This window comes from Hippoglossus stenolepis, chromosome 18 (genome assembly GCF_022539355.2).
Source record: "Hippoglossus stenolepis isolate QCI-W04-F060 chromosome 18, HSTE1.2, whole genome shotgun sequence".
NCBI lineage: Eukaryota > Metazoa > Chordata > Actinopteri > Pleuronectiformes > Pleuronectidae > Hippoglossus > Hippoglossus stenolepis.
In genome coordinates this window covers 6,692,699-6,710,576 of record NC_061500.1, presented here as the reverse complement: position 1 = coordinate 6,710,576, position 17,878 = coordinate 6,692,699, and the positions used below count along the sequence as shown (strand labels likewise).

The following is a 17,878-nucleotide window of genomic DNA, read 5'->3' as shown; positions in this document are numbered from 1 at the left end:
ATACTTTTCTTTTCTTTTCTTTTTGAGAGTTCCTGTTGTCTCTGTTAACCATGAGATCTCTAAATGGATCTTTGAACATGAACAGTGTTGGAGACATGACACATTCTTGTCGTCTCATCTGGTGGATTGGAGTGAAAGCTGTTATGTTTTACAGCAGTGATGTCTGATTGATCCACTAAGATAAGTGTATTCCACGTGGATGTGTATTCTGCATGAAGCAGTGAGGGAGAGACTCAAAACCAGCTTCATAGTTAGTTTTTACAAAGACTAAATAGGGAGCACAATACCATTAACGATAAAAATCATGAGGATGATTATATGTCTGCTAAATCCTTTTGTGAAACCATTTCACAATCTCTTCATTCTGCAGTTGCACTTTTCTTGGCGTAGCTTCGTGTCGAGGAAATGTTTCACTCCCTCCACCCACCTACACAGATACGTGACGTCAGCATGGAGACACTCACTTTGCTCCACACAGTAGATTTACAGATACAGAACTATAACACCACCAAATAGATTCTCCACGATGTAAGATGCTCAGTTCAGCTCTGAGAAGTCAAAATGCACTTAAAAGCACAGATGTGTTGGAAACAACCATGATGAACAAACTACATACAAATGTCCAATATTCACCTCTCAGCCAACCATGTGTGTGATATGGTGCCGAACGTCTACATGGGCACCGGTGCAGGACGCAGGCAGGGCCCTGCCAGAGGGGCAGGCTCACTCCGAGGAGACGTTAACCTGCCAGACGCAGGACGTAAACATGCTCCGTCACATTAACAAGGCTTCACTTCACACCTGCAAGTCCAAAACTGACTGTTGAACCATGTAAATGTTGGAGCTGATATCATCAAAGCACCTGCAGGTTCTCCAGGCACAGCTGGATGTCCCGGTTTGTTCATGAGAACTGTGTTTTCTCTCCTCCTCTGTGTCATCCCCTCTTTTCCTCTCTCTCCGTGCAGACTCTTTGATGAATCGACAGAAGAGATGTGTTGGTCTGCTCTGCAGTCGCTCACTCTGCGGGCGGTTTGTCAGCGAGCATCACACAGGGGAGATGACTCCGGTCACAGTCCAGCCATCCACCTCCACGTGTCAGACATGATTACTGTGGTCGGGCCTTTAGTTTTCCCAGCTCTGTCCTCTCAGGGTCAGCTGGAGTCAGAGCAGCTGCTGGAGTTCTCCCTCTCTCACTGCTCCACGTGGATGGAGGGTGTCGCTGTCTGAGGAGAGCGGAGGGATCTGAAGTCCATTGAGCCTGTGATGAGGCTGTGGCACATCTGTATTCGTGCAGCACATGTGGGAGCTGGTGTTCTGTGCAGAGTGAATAACATGTGAGTTCCGTGTTTCATGCAAACTGGGACGATGGCATTTGTCAAATTGTGATAAATCAATAAGATTTATGATATTTATATTGCGGAGAATTGTAGAATCGCAGAGAACAAGAACAAGAATTGAAGCCCTGACTCCTGATGATGATGATGATGATGATGATGATGATGATGATGATGATGATGATGATGATGATGATGACGATGACGATGGGTAGTGTATATCATTACTGAGAGCATCAGAGAGGGTTGTATGGGTCAGGATCAAATACATCCACCTCCCGGTCTTTATATAATGAAACGTATGTGGTCATTTCACAGAGTGAAATCCTTTTGAAGGTTTTTCTAAAGAGACAGAATGAGACACCTGAGAGGAGCCTGGTTCTGTTTGATCCTCACAAACAGACACTTTAAAGTGGAAATGTACAGATGTACGCTCGTCACACCGCGGGGTCACTTGAACAGGCTTCAAACACAAAAGGCTGAAGGAGAACAGGCATTGAAACACTGTTACTGTCAGTTTATATAAGACAGACTTACAGATTGAAAAGGAAAGACATAATAAAACATGGAAATCAAGACGTGAACTGTTTCTATACTGTACTTAGATGATTTGTTACAGAACAGGTGATGGTTTGTATAAAGATGGACGACATGACAGCTCCCCAAAAAGTGAAGCCACATCATCCCGCCCCCCTGGTGGCTGCCTGCAGTACAGGCCTCCTCCATGTTAGTGGATGGGGCATCAGCCAATCTAAAAAGGAAATAGATGCTTTTTTTCAAAGATGGTTTATGTCATTTTAGATTATCACACTGATGTATATTCAAGTGTTATTTTATCTTATTAGTTTAGTTTTTATTTTATTATTTATTGATACAAAAATTGGGCTGAAACTCATGATTGACACACTGATACTAGTCGTCCATCTTTATGCTTTCAGGAAATTCAAACCTTAAGTTAACCTTTATTTAAAAAAGGGGTATAAGACATTTCTTTTGCTCATCAGCACCATATGTGTGTGCGTCATATGGGTTTAAACTGTTGAGACATATTTGATCTGATTTGTGACAGGGTGACGTTGCCGGTTAGTGAATTCCTGACCCCCGAAACTTGACCCCAAGACTTCATCCTGACCCCGGCGTCTGTAACATGAGTGAAATATGTGGTTTCAATTTGCTGTAGAGAGCAAATGATGACTTTTTAAAGCAGCAGGTAACAGTTTTTTTTTTACCTCAGACATATGTGACATATACACACAGAGCCGGAGAGGATGATGTATGTTGGATAAGTATTTATATGAAACAGCCTCTGTGGGCTGAATGGTGGGATAATGGAAATAAAAAACAGGTGTCTGGCTCTTTCCCTGTGCGTGTGTGTGTGCGTGTGCGTGTGTGTGTGTGTGTGTGTGTGTGTGTGTGTGGTAATGCTCATCTGTGTTTGTGCCTTTGTATGAAGGTAAAACGAACACCTGCAGCTGCTTCCTCTTTAATCTTTGAAGAGGTTGAGAAACGGAAATTGGACTCACACACTCACGGACACACACACACGCTCGCTCTCACACAACCAGTTCACAACCATCACAATGTTTTTGCCATTTTTATTGCACGCGTCAGCAGCACAGATACATGGACTTGAAGCAGAAGACATTTAAAGTGCTGTGTACGGATGACTGACATTTTCTCCACTTAATGAATATATTATTAGTTTTTCTTTTTCCAGGAATCAAACCTAGTGTGAGGAGTGAAGAGGGTTGATAGGTCGGAATCAAACCTGACACATTTTTTAGGAACAAATATTTTGACACCACTGTGGCCTGTGCAGGTTCAGACAGTAAAATCAGAAGAGCCACATCTGAAGTCTTTGGATGTCGGACAGACGCTCGGCTGCTTCTCATCAGCGTCTTTGCCTTTTCACCTTCATCCTCACCGTCTGCCTCCTCTTTCTCATTCTTAGTCTTACAGAAATCACAATGAATGGCTGAGCCTGTTATAAACTCAGAGCAGCTTCAGCTTATCAATGGGACCAAATTGAAGAAGGGTGAGCAGAGCTGGAGAATATATATTTTTCCACCAGGGGGAGCTGTGTGAGATCTTGGTAAAGTTGGATTTCCTGATAATGAAGTGTCCACATTTCACACTTATATGCTCGATAACATTTTAAAACTGCTCTTTGGAGTGTGCACGTGTATTTTAGCACAAACCATTTCTATGAATAAGCTTGTCAGTGTATACGTTTATAATTTAGTGTCAATTCTAAACTTTTTCTTCCCATCGAGCAGATGAATGAATCTCTGCTCCTCGTCCTGCAGCCGCAGCCTCGTCCTCCCGTCACCAGCTCGTGTTGTTATGTGTCTGCAAACAGCGAACAGCGGAGATTAAGCCCCCGAGTCCTTCTTTCTGTGCGTAAACAAACAGGTTTGTATTTACTCAGACGTTTGAGGACACGGACATGTGCTCGCTGCGTCTCTCACCCCCCCTCCTTCGCGCCGGGACGTGGGACGGTGCGCAGCGTAGAACCAGAGCGCATAGACCGGCCTCCTGGAGCAGAGACACTCAATGTGTGTGATCTTTCAAATAAGGAGTTTAACTCTTTTGTGATAGCACATATTTATTTCATATATGTCCTAATAAATAGTGATGCACCTTTAACGCGTCCATAATCAAATGATATAACAAATATAGGCCCACAAAGATCCTGGATCATCTACATTATCCATCCATGCAAAACACAACCTTTGGAAAACCTAAATGTTTCTGAATATTGTTTTTAATTTGGAATAAAATAAATAGTTAGGATGAAAATAATAATAGGTATTTTGAGACATCAGCATTTATATATAGACAACAAACAAAAGCAGACACTGCAGTGCTTGTTAATTGTGTGCCACATGTGATTAATAATAATAAAAACTTTATTTGTATAGCACTTATATAAACAAGCTTACAAAGTGCTTCACATATTCCATGGTACTAAAATAAAAGGTAATAAATTAAGGGGATATATATAAAAAAAAAAGGATTTAAAAAAGAATCCCAGCATCATCTGCTGTAGGAATAAAGTACATTTGGTCCACACATGGTGAACGACCTGCCCGGTCCCAGCTGCTGCTGCTCCTCGTTAAACAAGGTGGAGCTGTTCTGTGGTTCCCATGTCTGTGCTCGGATGTGTGGCAGAGGAACAGGCGCTGTTATTGCTGTTTTTTCTCATGTTAATGCCTCCAGTTTGTAAGGCATTAACTACCAGGGGTATGATAATCTATCCACGGGATCTCCACTGGCACCCGGGGTTGTCTGAGGGCCTCCCATAGGGTGACAACAAGGGGACACCTCACCCGTCTGAAACCAGAAATTAAAGAAGGGGTGGGATAGTTCGAGTTGGAATCAGGACTTCAAATTTATCAATCAGGGGGATAATGGTAAAATGTTGGCATTAATCGGAGGTGTGATTCTCCCATAATCCTGATGGTGTAACACCTTCAGTTATAATGATGCAAATGGGCTTTACGCATCGGGGTGGGGTGTTGTTTAATCACGTTACTACTGCGTGTGAGTGTGAGAGAGAGAGAGAGAGAGAGAGGCAACCCAAGGGGTAGAGAGGAGTTGCCTGACGCACGCACAATTACGCACGCTTGCACGTACGCACACACACGTCGGAGAGAGCAAGACAGAGAGAGAGAGAGGCAGAGCCGCAGAGCCGCAGATACACAGTGAGGACTTGGCAGGCGGACTGAGCAGAGTGAGCAGAAGTTTGGTTTGCAGGTTTTTCCCTTGAAAAGCGCAGCTCGTCCGTGAAGTTTGCGCAAACCCATCCTCAGTGACAGAACAACAACCGGTGCCACAAACAAACAAACAAACAAACAAACAAGAAGGAGGAGACAAACTTCCTCTAAACTTGGCTTCAGGTGCGTTGACGCGTCGCGGACCTGTTGATCCATTTGGGCTCGAAACCCTCAAATATTTTGGATAAACTCCTGAGGAAGGCAATGCACACTCACAGGGAGAGGTGAGTGTGTGTGTTTGGAGAGAGAGCGAGAGAGAGAGAGAGAGAGAGAGAGAGAGAGAGAGAGAGAGAAGCAGTGTGACCGTGCGTAAAACCCCCAGATGACCAGCTCTCCCTCTCCCAGACACACGTGAAGCTGCAGCGCTGGTGCGTCCGTGGCTGAAGGCAGCAGCATGACTCTGTCCGGCGGTTTGTCGGATACTTGTCAGCTCGTTTTACGCGACCGCATGGAGCCGCGGCTGTGGAAGAAGAAGTAGCAGCAGCAGCAGCACGTCGAGAAGCGAAAGTTTGGAGACCGAGAAGGAGAAGGAGAAGGAGGAGAGCTACGATGCGGGCAACTCTGGGCGCATTCATCCAGTCCTGTCTGCTGCTGCTGCTGGTCCGAGCAGACCAGTGGAGGCTGAAGGACTCCGCCAACTGCGAGCTGAACAAGAAGGTAAGTCATCGTGAAATCATGTTCTGCTAAAGAAAGAGTAGGTCACTGTGAGTTTTACCCCAGAGAAGCCGCATCACCTTTTATTTTGCTGTAGTTCATGGAGGTTTTGTCAGTACAGGAGCCCCGAGGTGCCATTCACCCTCTTTCCCCCCCTGCATCTCCTTCTGTGTTCTTAGTTTGATCATTTAACCTGTTTCCCCACAATGTAATCAGAAGGCATCCAGTGCAAGTTAATGGTGAAACAGGTTAAATCTGTTTGGTTTCCTTTATCATGCTTCGTGCAGGGGCCTGTAACTGTTTGTTTACTCATCGATTCATCTGTGTGCATGTGGGACGAATAGTTCAAAATGTCAATCACAAGATCCCACAGCCACAGGTGTCATCTTCAGATTCAGTCTCATAACCCAACAAAGTTAATAAAATAAATCAAATCCTGTTTTTAAATGTAATAATGAACTAAAAAGCTGTGAATGAATGTCAGTTTGTTTGATAACTGACACAAGATTCATCAATCATCACATTTATAGACACTCAATGAATCAGCCACTTTTTGGTCTGCACTAGTTTTGTGTATTGGCTTTTGTGCAACATGCACCTACTGTCCATTCAGATGAGTTTACCACAGGGACATCAAATCAACTCTATATATTTCCTTTTGGTATTAAATACGAATGGGATTTTTAACCTCAGTTTTATTGATCACCCCTCGTCTTTCTTTGATTAGGATTTTTCCTTTTCACATATGAGGGATAAACTTAAATAATTGGAAAAACCTCCTGGGTAACAGCTCAGAGTCTGATAGTCTCTGACATGTGTATTGTTTGTTTGGCACTTGGGTCCTAAGTGGCCTGTTAATAAGTCATTATGTGTCTGTTAGTAATGTGTCCACTAAACTCTCACTCAGACACAAAGTGTTTTACTGGCTGGTGTCAGACGGGCCCAGTGACACCTCACATTAAAAGTAAATGACACGAAGAAACTAATAACTGATTAAAGCTTTTAAACTGATAATCATGAATCGTTGTTTTCCTCTTCTCCTCCAGCAAACGGACCTAAACTCCTTCCTGTGGACGATCAAACGGGATCCTCCCTCATATTTCTATGGTACGATCCACGTTCCCTACACGCGCGTCTGGGACTTCATCCCCGAGAACTCCAAGCAGGCCTTCCAGGAGAGCAACATCGTCTACTTCGAGCTGGACCTGACGGACCCGTACACCATCTCAGCCCTGACCAGCTGCCAGCTGCTTCCTCAGGGCGAGAACCTGCAGGACGTCCTGCCCAGAGACATCTACCGGAGACTCAAGAGACACCTCGAGTACGTGAAGCTCATGATGCCGTCGTGGATGACGCCGGATCAGAGGGGGAAGGGACTGTACGCAGACTACCTGTTCAACGCCATCGCTGGGAACTGGGAGAGGAAGAGGCCAGTTTGGGTGATGCTGATGGTGAACTCATTAACTGAGGCGGACATTAAGACGCGGGGGGTGCCGGTGCTGGACCTTTACCTGGCCCAGGAGGCGGAGAGGATGAGGAAGAGGACAGGCGCTGTGGAGAAGGTGGAGGAACAGTGTCATCCACTCAACGGGCTCAACTTCTCCCAGGTGAGTTTGAAACTGGCGATCAGACCTGTGGTTTACCTGATCCTCGGTTGCTTACTTTAAGCAAAGTTTGCAATCACATGCATATTTCTGTGTGACCTCACGTTAACATATCGCTGTTGCAATGACCTCAAAAGCAGAAATGCTTAGTCCGGAATTCATGATTCTGTCGAGGCTCAGATATTTATGGCTGTTTTTCTTGAAATCAGCTATGGACGGTCATGGTGGCCCTATTTTTTAGCAAAACTGTACACAAAACCCGTAATCCAGCAGTAAAACAAGTTGTGTTACATTAGACAAGTTGGTGTATTCGGTGTGTTTGTCAGTTCGAGGTTGAAGAGGTTGCGTTTTTCAGATTTTCTTGGTACTTTGCTTTTGGCTGAGTTTGTTAAACAGAGTCGTAACAGTTGGACTGGTGCATCCCTAATTGATTCCACAGATCAACACATCCTGCTACTGTCCCGTGTCGACATATTCTGTGTGAGTGATGCTTCAAGTGTGCGCCAGTGGTTTGAGATGTTGTGTTACCACGTGGCGCAACTGGCGGGTTCGGTCTGTTTCAGTAGAACCAATGTCTCTGCTCGGCTGAAGAGGCCTCACCACGTCTCCTGAATTACTCCAGCGCAGGAGACTAAGATGTGTATTACCAACGACAAAGACCAGATGTGTAATTCAGATTTGGGATTTTTCTCTCGCCCATAGCTCAGAGGTTTGGTGTTAATCAGCTGTACAAACACTCAGCCGTGCTCCACCACGTCCTTTGTTATTAAGGAAAAATGGATCCTAATGACTCGAGTCTGAAATCCCCAGAAAAAAAAAAAAAAAGGGAACCTTGTTCCTCAAACCGACACACTTAAGTCCCCTTGTCTGCCGCTGTGTCTGTCCGCCTGTGGCCTGCGTGACCTCTTCAGCATTACAAACATCTCTCACAGCCAGCCGTCACTGGCAAATCATGTCGCGTATTATTGAGGAATTTCTGCTAATGTTGGTTGGGGGGGCTAAGGGGATTACATATGACCATTTAGTCTAACACCCAGAAGCTTAAAATATTGTTATTTTAAAGAAGGCCTTGTTGGCTGGCCAGACTGAGAGTCTGTGCCTAAACCACCCAGCAGCACATTTATTAGCTTTATCTTGACTTGTAGAGGAATAATGGGGGATATATGCAATTATTCAGGATCATATATCCAATGTCCAATTTAAAATTACCAAATTTTTCATACTTTTTGAAGAGGGAATTAAATGGAAATCAATTTCCAGTGGCAATGTTTGTTCCTTTATAAACTCGGCAGTGTGAGTAAAAATGGTTTCTTTCTCTCACTAAGAATTAACCTGAAAAACTTTCTCTTACACTTCTCTCATTTTTAAGATTCCTTCTGTTATTTTAAATCAGTTTCTACTCTGGATGTGACCGTCATCACCACAAGAAAAACATCACTGGCCGTTTTTATGACAAGCGTCCTCTCAAACTACAAAAATGCACAAATGCAAAATGTGTTTTCCATTGGAGACCAGGGGTTTGCATCACTTTTCTTATGCTGATTTCACAAATGCTTACCACTTAGTAACCTATAATTGCAGCCAAATTGCAAACACTCGTAAAACATCAGTTCCAAAAATATGTGTAATTTTTGTATTCATCTAGATCCATGAATTATTTCTTGGGGAAATTAATGAAAATATCGAATCATGCCTGGATCTGTCCCTTGATTCAGATTCGTTCTTGGCCCATGTTCCATCCCTCCACTAAGTTTTTGCGTAATCCTGCTGACGAACAGATAAACCAGAGGGCAGGGACCAAAACATCTCCTCCTTGGTGGAGGTGATAAATCTCAAAGAGGTGGCAGATCATCATTAGTCAGTTTCGTAGCAGTCGTATTGGACGTCCTTTGAAAGAAGTTGACAAACAGCTAATTTCGTCGTATAAATATGCAACTTGTTGTGATGGATGTCAAAGAAAGAGCGTGAGCGGCTGATTTTCAACAGGGAAAACCCTCCGGTCATCTCAGCTTTCATTGAACCGGGCCCTCGAAGGCTCAACAATGAATCCTAGTGTCCCAGAACCAACCTCTACCCTGACACTGCCCCAACAAGCAGGCGGCTTGGCACTTCATAACTTCCACACTCAGTTTCAATCTAATCAACAGCAGCTTGATGGACGCCCTGACCCTGCTGGCTGGAAGCCGCCCGTTTAATACCTCCGTAAACACTTTTTTTTTTTTTCTTCTTCACAGTTTTGCCCTGTAGTTGAAAAAAGGCAGCTCCATTTATAACCTTTTAGCTCAACTCATGTGTGAGATGTGCAGATAGAGTGTGATGAGTGAGATACCCGCTCGGTGAAACGACGCTGCCGCCTCAGCCGCCATTCTTGACTGAGAGTGCTGTTAAATCAGGCGGCAGCCAGAGAACAGTATCTGTGGTCTGTAATAGTCTCTGTAATGTTTTCACTGGCAATTTGTATTTGGCATGAAACGGAGCGTAAAGGAGAGCGGGAGGGAAATGGAAAATAAAAAATTCAGCTATTGAAGCAGTGAAAAACTCTCTCCTCATTGCTTTGTCCAGGGGAAACACATATTTTAGACTGAAACCAATGATTACTTTTTATCAATTTGTTTAGATTAGTTGATTGAACCATTTGTTTTTCATTCGATTCAATTTAGTCGATTAATTCTTTGGTTAACTTAATAATAAATAACGACCATAACTTCTGCCGTTAATCTTTCAACTCTTTTATTCAAGAGTTGGGTCATAAAACAACTCATACAAATAATATTTTCCCAACATAAAATAAAAAGGGCCAAGAGTTAAAAGGCATCTATCCGTAATACCATTGTCTATGAGTCCACCATAAATTAAACCCAACATAAATAAAGAAATACAACAACATATACAGATGCAGAAATGACTCCCAGACACTGGCGAAAAAACCAACAAACAGACGAAACTCACTGTTAGAATCCAAATGCTTGCTGTGCTGTTTCGTTGTCTTGAGGTCAGAGGGAGTTTTCTCTTGTGCGTTGCAGTTGTGCAGCGGCAGTAGAAGATTTCCACAGAACCATCAGTCTCAGTTTGAATTTTGAATTTTTTAGGCCTGATACACTTTGAGATTGTACCTGCTTTCCTTCAGTAGTAAAGATGTTAATATGTTGTTTTAATACAAACTGGTTTTCAGTCGATTTTCAGATAGAGTTGATGCACAAGTTCTCTTCTTCAGTGAAACATCAACACAAACTCTGATCGTATGAATGCACCATTTGCCGATGGGTCTGTGGTTGTCATCCCTTCTTCCTTTGCTGCGCTGGAAAAACACATTTGCTGTTTTGGTTTTTGCTGTTTAGGTCCTAATATCATACTTCATTCTCCAACTCATAGTTAAGTTTGCTTTCGGTGAAGTTTGGGAGTTTTCATCCCTCTAACCTCTGTTCTCCTGGACAGGATATTAGTTATTTTTGTCTCAACCACTCCACATATTCAATTGAATGGCTCATCTTCCAGCTGCCAGGCTCAATGGATTTATAATGGATTGTTTCTCGACTCAGATGTTATTATGGTGAAAACTGGGCTCCTGACTGGGATCTAAAGGCCAATGTACACTGGAAAAAAAGGGTATATGGATTGAGCTAACGTGCTAACAGATAAAGGTTTGAAATCGTCTGACACTTGGCTGAATACAAATACAATATGTGAATATGTTCATTTACTTGTCGCGGCTCCCCTGTTCTCAACTGCTCCTCAGTTGGACATTGAACACACATGGTCCAGTCATGTACGAGGTTTTGTTGAACTTAAAGAGTCCGTCTTTGTCATAGTGTCCTGACAAGTTTATAAAAAACGGAAAATGTTTTACGTTGTTTTGTATGTTTCTGTTAAATTGCATTTTAAAGATGCTTTTTTGTATACAAGCAATGTGTTAATTTTTGAGTTTCCCTCCCACGATAAATGGAGCCCTTTGAGCTCATCATTTTCAAACCACAATGAATTATACTTTCTTTACCCCGATCTCTAATCTGGCTAAGCATGACTGCTCTTATTCTTGCGCGGTGCCCCTCGTCTTTTGAAGAGCAGGCTCAGCCTTGCCCATTACACTAAGTGAGCTTGTTGAGGACAACAATGGCCGCATGAAGGCCGTCTTTCTCTGTCACTGTTGTTGGAAACCCATGGGACATTCCACACCTCAGTGGAGCAGACCTGCTAATGAAAGTGTTGTTTCTTTCCTCTCATCACTGGGGCTAATGGTGCGTGGAGAGGTGATGAATGCTGGTCTCAGTGCACGTCGATGAGAACAGGGGAGGAATTTTTTGAAGCCCATTTTGGTTCATTCATGACCAGGACGCACTGGAACGAGGAGAGTTGAGATGCAGACCGAGATCAGTAGAAGAGCCATTAAGCAAAGAAGGCCTCTGTTAAATGGAACCATGACGTTACCTGTGTTTGACAACCTTGTAACTTCAGTTGTGGTGTTTTCTTTTCACTTGAGCCGACAGGCCGCTGGATTCTGGATCTGCCAGGGTTTCACGAGGCAAGGTCCAGTGAAATCCAAACCAAAAAAAACCCTCTTTTATAACCTTAAAGGAATGCAAAGTGATCAGCCTGAAAACATAGTTTGATGTGGGCACTTCAGTTCTTCTTACGTTTTCAATTCTCGTCTCTCTTCTCTCTTTTCATCTCCACAGGAGAAGCATAAAATATATGAGGAAGTTCTTCTCGTTAATCAAAACCAAACATAACTTCTGCCCGACGTGAAACTGAGCATGAATCAGGCTCAGGAGCGCTGGTGATTTTAACCTAATTATCATATCTTCCTGTCTGTCTGCAATTTAGACATTTCCATACCCAATTTCAGAAGAATGCTCTTCCGTAGCTACAACAAACACATCAGGCTCACGTCCAAACTCCTGTGTCCTGCTTACGTGTCCTTACGTAACATCTGTAGGATTTGGAATCGGAGGGTTTAGTTACAGATCATCTTGACCCCTGGGTCAAGAAATATTCTTTGCACACACGGAGTGAGATCTGTTCCCAATTACAGCGAAAAAAAGTTTGTTTTTTGAATCAGCAGATCTGTGGGAAAATGTCTGCTTCCACGATTCAGATCTGAGAGGTCACATGCGAACTAACGGCTCGCCCTGTGCTAAATCTCATTGGATGGGACAGTCGCTGTCACAAAGTGTGAGCATCTCCAAACTCCCACACCCAGTGTTGTCATGATGGTAATGACTGCTAAGTGTGTTGGTTGTGTAAACTCTATTAAAAAAAAGAAAGTGAAGCTGCACGTTTCAGACAGTACAATGGTTGTCCTTATTTTCCAGCCCGGCATGGGCAGCGCTTTGGGGTGAAGTGATTTCCAGAGCTTACCCACAGAGGAAAATCTGTTTCAACCCCGTCAGTAATGAGATTAGATGGCAAAATGAGAGTGATGATGACGACATGTGTGTCTGATGAGAAAAAATCTGCCTTTGTTGTAGGTCAGTTCTTCAAGGAGTAGTTGAGCCTTTTGGAAACGAGAGTGGAACCAGACAACTTCACAAAGTCCATTTATGTCTGATTAAACAACGTGGTGAGGTCACCCACTGGTTTGGGAGCTGACGTGTTGAAGCCTTGAGTTTGACATTTTGATCGGCGCCATCTTGTGTTTTTTCCACGCTCAGCGGCCGCCTCCACTCATTGGGCGGTACAAGCTGTTAGTCACCCGGTAACACACCATGTTTTATTGTGTATTTCACTCTAAATGGGACCATAATCTACTAAACGATTGTCATGCTGTATTAAAATCAGGCTTGAATCAATTGAGATCTCTATGACGAGAAGTGGGGTCATTTTCCCAAAGTACCGCTACTTGGAGTCGCCCTCTGCTGGTCATTCAAGAGACTTCAGGCTTTGGTTTTGCTTTTTGGACCCGGAGTCTATATCCATTTTATCCACAGTCTATGGAGCTAACTGATGTGCAAAAAGATCATGAAACCACAACCACATAAAGAAACCAGGTGAAAACGACTTGATGCTACGGCGCTACCATGCTAGCAGCTGTTTAGCTTAGCACAAAAACTGGCAAAAGGTGGAAAGTGCTACCTGTACAGCATCTTTTAAGCCCACAAATTTTCCACTACATATTTGTTTACTTATCTATAATCAATACATTTGACAATCTGTAAAGTGAAAAAGTCAAACAACTTTAAAACTGTCTAAATATAGAGTTACAGGAGTTTTTTTGGCTGGATGATGAATAAACATTCAGGACATAACCCAACTTAAAACCACATATTGACATTCTTGTGTCCCTCGTTTCGTTTTTGCCTCGTTTACTTTTAATATGTTGCTTCCCCCATCCTATGGCCTTCATGGGAACGTAACATACAACTTTTGTATGGATGAAGAGTTGTATCGAACTCTTCATCTATGACGAGAGAGAGAGAGAGAGAGAGAGAGAGAGAGAGAGAGAGAGAGAGAGAGAGAGAGAGAGAGAGAGAGAGAGAGAGAGAGAGAGAGAGAGAGAGAGAGAGAGAGAGAGAGAGAGAGAGAGAGAGAGAGAGAGAGCTCCATTGATTCAGTGATCATCAGAGCAGAATGGCCTGCAGTGATGAAACGTATACATGGGCAGACGCAGGCCAAGAGAAGGAAAATAAAAGACGAGCACAGCAATAAATCACAACCTGTACCGAGATTTATTAAACTCATTATGGCTTTAATGCTCTGCCAGATGATTGTCTCTGTTACAGGACTATTCATTAGTTATTGAGACAAATGATGAATGATGGTGTTATTTTAAATAATTGATGAGGCACTTAGTCCAAGCAAATGTCGTCATGTGAGATATTAACAGGAAACAAGAAAATGTGCAGAAAGATGGATGGAAGTGAAATATCTTGACATAAGCTTCCTTCAGTTTAATAAGATATAAATGCACCTGTTAGGCAGCTGAAGTCTTTATAGTGCGGCTCCATGTTTATCTTCACTGACATTGTAGGAAGTGATTTACATCATTTAATTCACAAGTGGTTGACTTTAGTAGTTTTGAAGTTGTAATTATACTTCATTCTTTGATTAAAGGGACTCAACGTGTATTTGTCCAGAGTGTATTTCTCACAATCCGTTTATTTTTGTCTGCGTCTGTGTGTTGCACGGAAGTTTCAGCTTACATGTGTCATCCCTGTGCTTGTTTGCAAGAGTTCACGTCTGCGTATATGTGTGTGTATACACTTCTGTGAATTGAATTTCCAACCCGTCCTCGCAGCCTTGCAGCATCCCCCGGGTGTCATGTCCCTGGGAGGTGCTTGATTTCCTCCCCACTGTTGACCAAACAGTCCCATATTAGATGTCTGGCATTTCCTCAGACAGTATCTGTCCATCTGTCTGGTTCCGTGACACCAGAGACGAAGATGCGGAGCTCCTCTCGCTTTCAAAACCTCTTTTTTCCCCGAGAGCTTCACAGACAGAAAATGAAGCGTGAACTCTGTCAACAGGTTAATGCAAAGAAAAAAGCTACCGAACAAAGAAAGCTCTGGATGTCATTAACCTGATATATGAGATGAATGAGCCATGCTTTGGTTTTTAGTGACAAAAAATGAGGTGTGAATCTGACGGTTTGAGTGGCGATGGCTCAGGAGGTTGAGAGGGTTGTCCACTAACCAGAAGGTTGGTGGTTCGAACCCCGGCACCTTCAGTCGGCTTTCTGAAGTGTCCTTGGCCAAGAGACCAAATTTCCCCTGACGCACAGTGTATCAATGTGTGTGATAAGACTGGAAAAGCACCGTATAAAAGTACAGTCCCGTCCATTGATCCTACAAGGGACGTTCTTCACATTAATCTGCGGCTCAAAGATTCACTCCCGTGACCTTCAGGGTTTGAGAAATGACACTTTTCACCTCTTCATTGCTTCAGAATTCACAAGTCACTAATCGATTTGTTTTTGTTTATCCAAAGGTTTTTGTTTCCTTGCACATTTGCATTTTTCACATTTTTTAAATACTACTTATTTTCTGTGAACATCTTTAATCACTTTTCCTCTGATCATGAGCAAACCCTCCGCCTCTTTGCAGAACTTTTTTCCATTTGTGTCTTCATCCACCCGTTTGAATCCTTTTGTTTTTCGGGCACGTTTGATTGAAAGCGGATGAGATGTATCTGGTGCCAGCTGCATGCCAAGAGAAAGAGCTCAGATCCTTGAAGGCATATACAGTAACACACTCCAGCGCAGGAGGGTCCGACCTGCGGAGACGGCCGCAGGCTTTTCCTGATTGTGTAACGCAGCCTTCTGCAGCTCAAACAGGGATTTAATAGCGTGTCTCCCCGACTTAACACCAGGTCATGAAAACTTGTGCAGGCCACGGAGCTTTGCGCCGAGATCATCGCTCTGTACCCAGACTCATGTTTGATACTTAAAAATAATCTGCACGGCTTGTTACTGAATAAAATACGTTGCTGGCTTTGGCATCTTCACAGTTCAGTAAGACGCCCTCAAGGGGTCTCAATGATTTATACGTAATCCTGTTTAACTGCATATTTTATTGTTATTATTGATTAAGCCAGAGAAAATACTTTGAATCCCTCAGGGCAAAGGGCTCTTTTTACAACTTTGTTCTAAAGTCAGTGCTGTTTTTCTTCAATAAACTTCAGCAATGACATTGTGATCAATATTTTGTACTTTTTAAAAATCTATATCTATCCAGTATTACATACTTTAATCGTTTTACGTATCACAACAATGGGAGGTGATGCAATAGGCCTAACAAAAGTATTTGTATATATAATATATTTGCTGATATAAACAGTAGATTTTGGAAAGAGAATCTCTATTCTTTAATCTATAGACTATATAAAAAATATTATATAAAAAATTATGATAATAATGATATCATAAAATATTATATATAATCCTTATTGTTAATTCTCTAAATTTGAATTTGCATTTTCAAATATAAACACTGATACCTATTATTACACAGAACACAACCCACAGTAATGCTTCATTTGGCCAAATGGGTCCAAGGTAACACAGGGTAAACGCAGTTCATTTCAATGACTTAATCCAAGTCCTCATTTTCTTATGATTAATGTAAAACAACTCAAGTGAAAAGAGCCGTATTTACAGATTAAATAACACATATCGTCAACACTGCTTATTTTAGTGAGTACTTTTCCATTCACTGCTCCAACATCTGATTGTGAAACTTGGCTCTGGGCAAACGGCTCAGAGAGAAACACGTTTGTGTTGCTGCTGTCTTGCAGTTTGCCTCCACCTTCATTTAAGTAAGAAAAGCTCAGCTTCTACAAATGTACTTAACACTCACTTAACGGCGGCCGTCCCGTCTTTCAAGCTAATGTAACTTAGACATAAAAGCAATTAGAGTAATTATAATAACCATTTCAATTTGTTTAGCACCCATCATTCTCACTATTGTTGTGCAAGTTAAGATTTTTGCAGGCGAGGTCGTTGCTGTTACTAAGCTACGACCAATCAGCACGGAATTAGCATGTGAGTGATAAAAATGAAGCAGTGCCACGGACACGGCTCTGGAGGGAGATAGTAATTACATTTATTCTTGTGTATTGAAGGAAATAAAGCTTGAGTTTGGATGAATAATATAATATTGTAGATGTACAGTAGCCGTTAAAAACAACAGTAGTTTGTTTTGCAGGCTGTCTTCTGGTAAATCCCCTTAAACCACCGTGTGTGGGGGTTTCATTGTTTGAACAAGTAAACCCAGGGGGCAAATTATGTGAAATTCAGACTGCAAAAATTATTCCTTTCATTCCAATATTCATTTCCTATAAATTTATGATTTAAATGAGGCTGTAACATTATTAACAAATTACCTCCTTGGGGTTCTCGTCGTCACTTGTTAATTAAAGTTAATTGTCACTGGCTAAGAACCTGATGCAGTATATGGGGAACACTTACATTTACAAACTGCCACTTTGACTCACTAAACTTATATTTTCCTTAAACAGTGAAATTAGCTGTAGTTTTTGTGACTGTTATATTTGAGTTACACTGCATTAACAATGCTACAGCGTCGTCTATATGTGAAAAGAAACTGGCTAACAGAGAATAGTCAGTTAATGGACGTGACAGCTATCAGATAAGAAGGGAATAATGGTCGTCTTTACATGTGGATGCATGTCGGTGCCGAAAAGCCTAATGTCTTTGTTCACAGTCTAATGAAACAGACGACTGTCACTGCAGCTGAAACCAATAGATCATTTGTTCTCAGGCAGTCGAGGGTGAAACCTATGAATCTATTTGACCTATGATTTACTTTAAAATCCCCAAAATAGAAAATAACAGCCTTGAAGTTGACACAGTTGTCGTATCAAACTACAGCAATCATTGAAAAATTATGTATTTTCCTTTTTAAATAGCAGGTTCTTCATCAAAATGAGCACCAACCTCTCACATTTTTGACACTGAGTCTTAACGGTTGCTGCTGGTAGCTCATGCTCCGTCTGTACTGGCCAGGTCTGTGGATGGTCTGGATTAAATCCAGCATCATCACCGCCTGGAGCCCCGAGC

The 17,878-nt window shown here is 42.4% G+C and overlaps 1 protein-coding gene across 2 annotated transcripts in view; it reads left to right on the top strand.

Annotated features, from left to right (window-relative positions):
• Positions 1–4,952: 4,952 nt before the first annotated feature.
• trabd2a (TraB domain containing 2A) overlaps positions 4,953–17,878 on the top strand; it is a 56,529-nt gene continuing 43,603 nt past the window's right edge. The window contains exons 1-3 of one of the 2 annotated variants that reach the window (XM_035183907.2): positions 4,953–5,334; positions 5,456–5,767; positions 6,811–7,371. In XM_035183907.2, coding sequence (XP_035039798.1) covers positions 5,660–5,767; positions 6,811–7,371 — 669 coding nt within the window. In that variant the 5' untranslated portion in view covers positions 4,953–5,334; positions 5,456–5,659. Of the gene's footprint in view, positions 5,768–6,810; positions 7,372–17,878 lie in introns of both variants that reach the window. The other variant, XM_047344367.1, reaches the window with a different exon arrangement.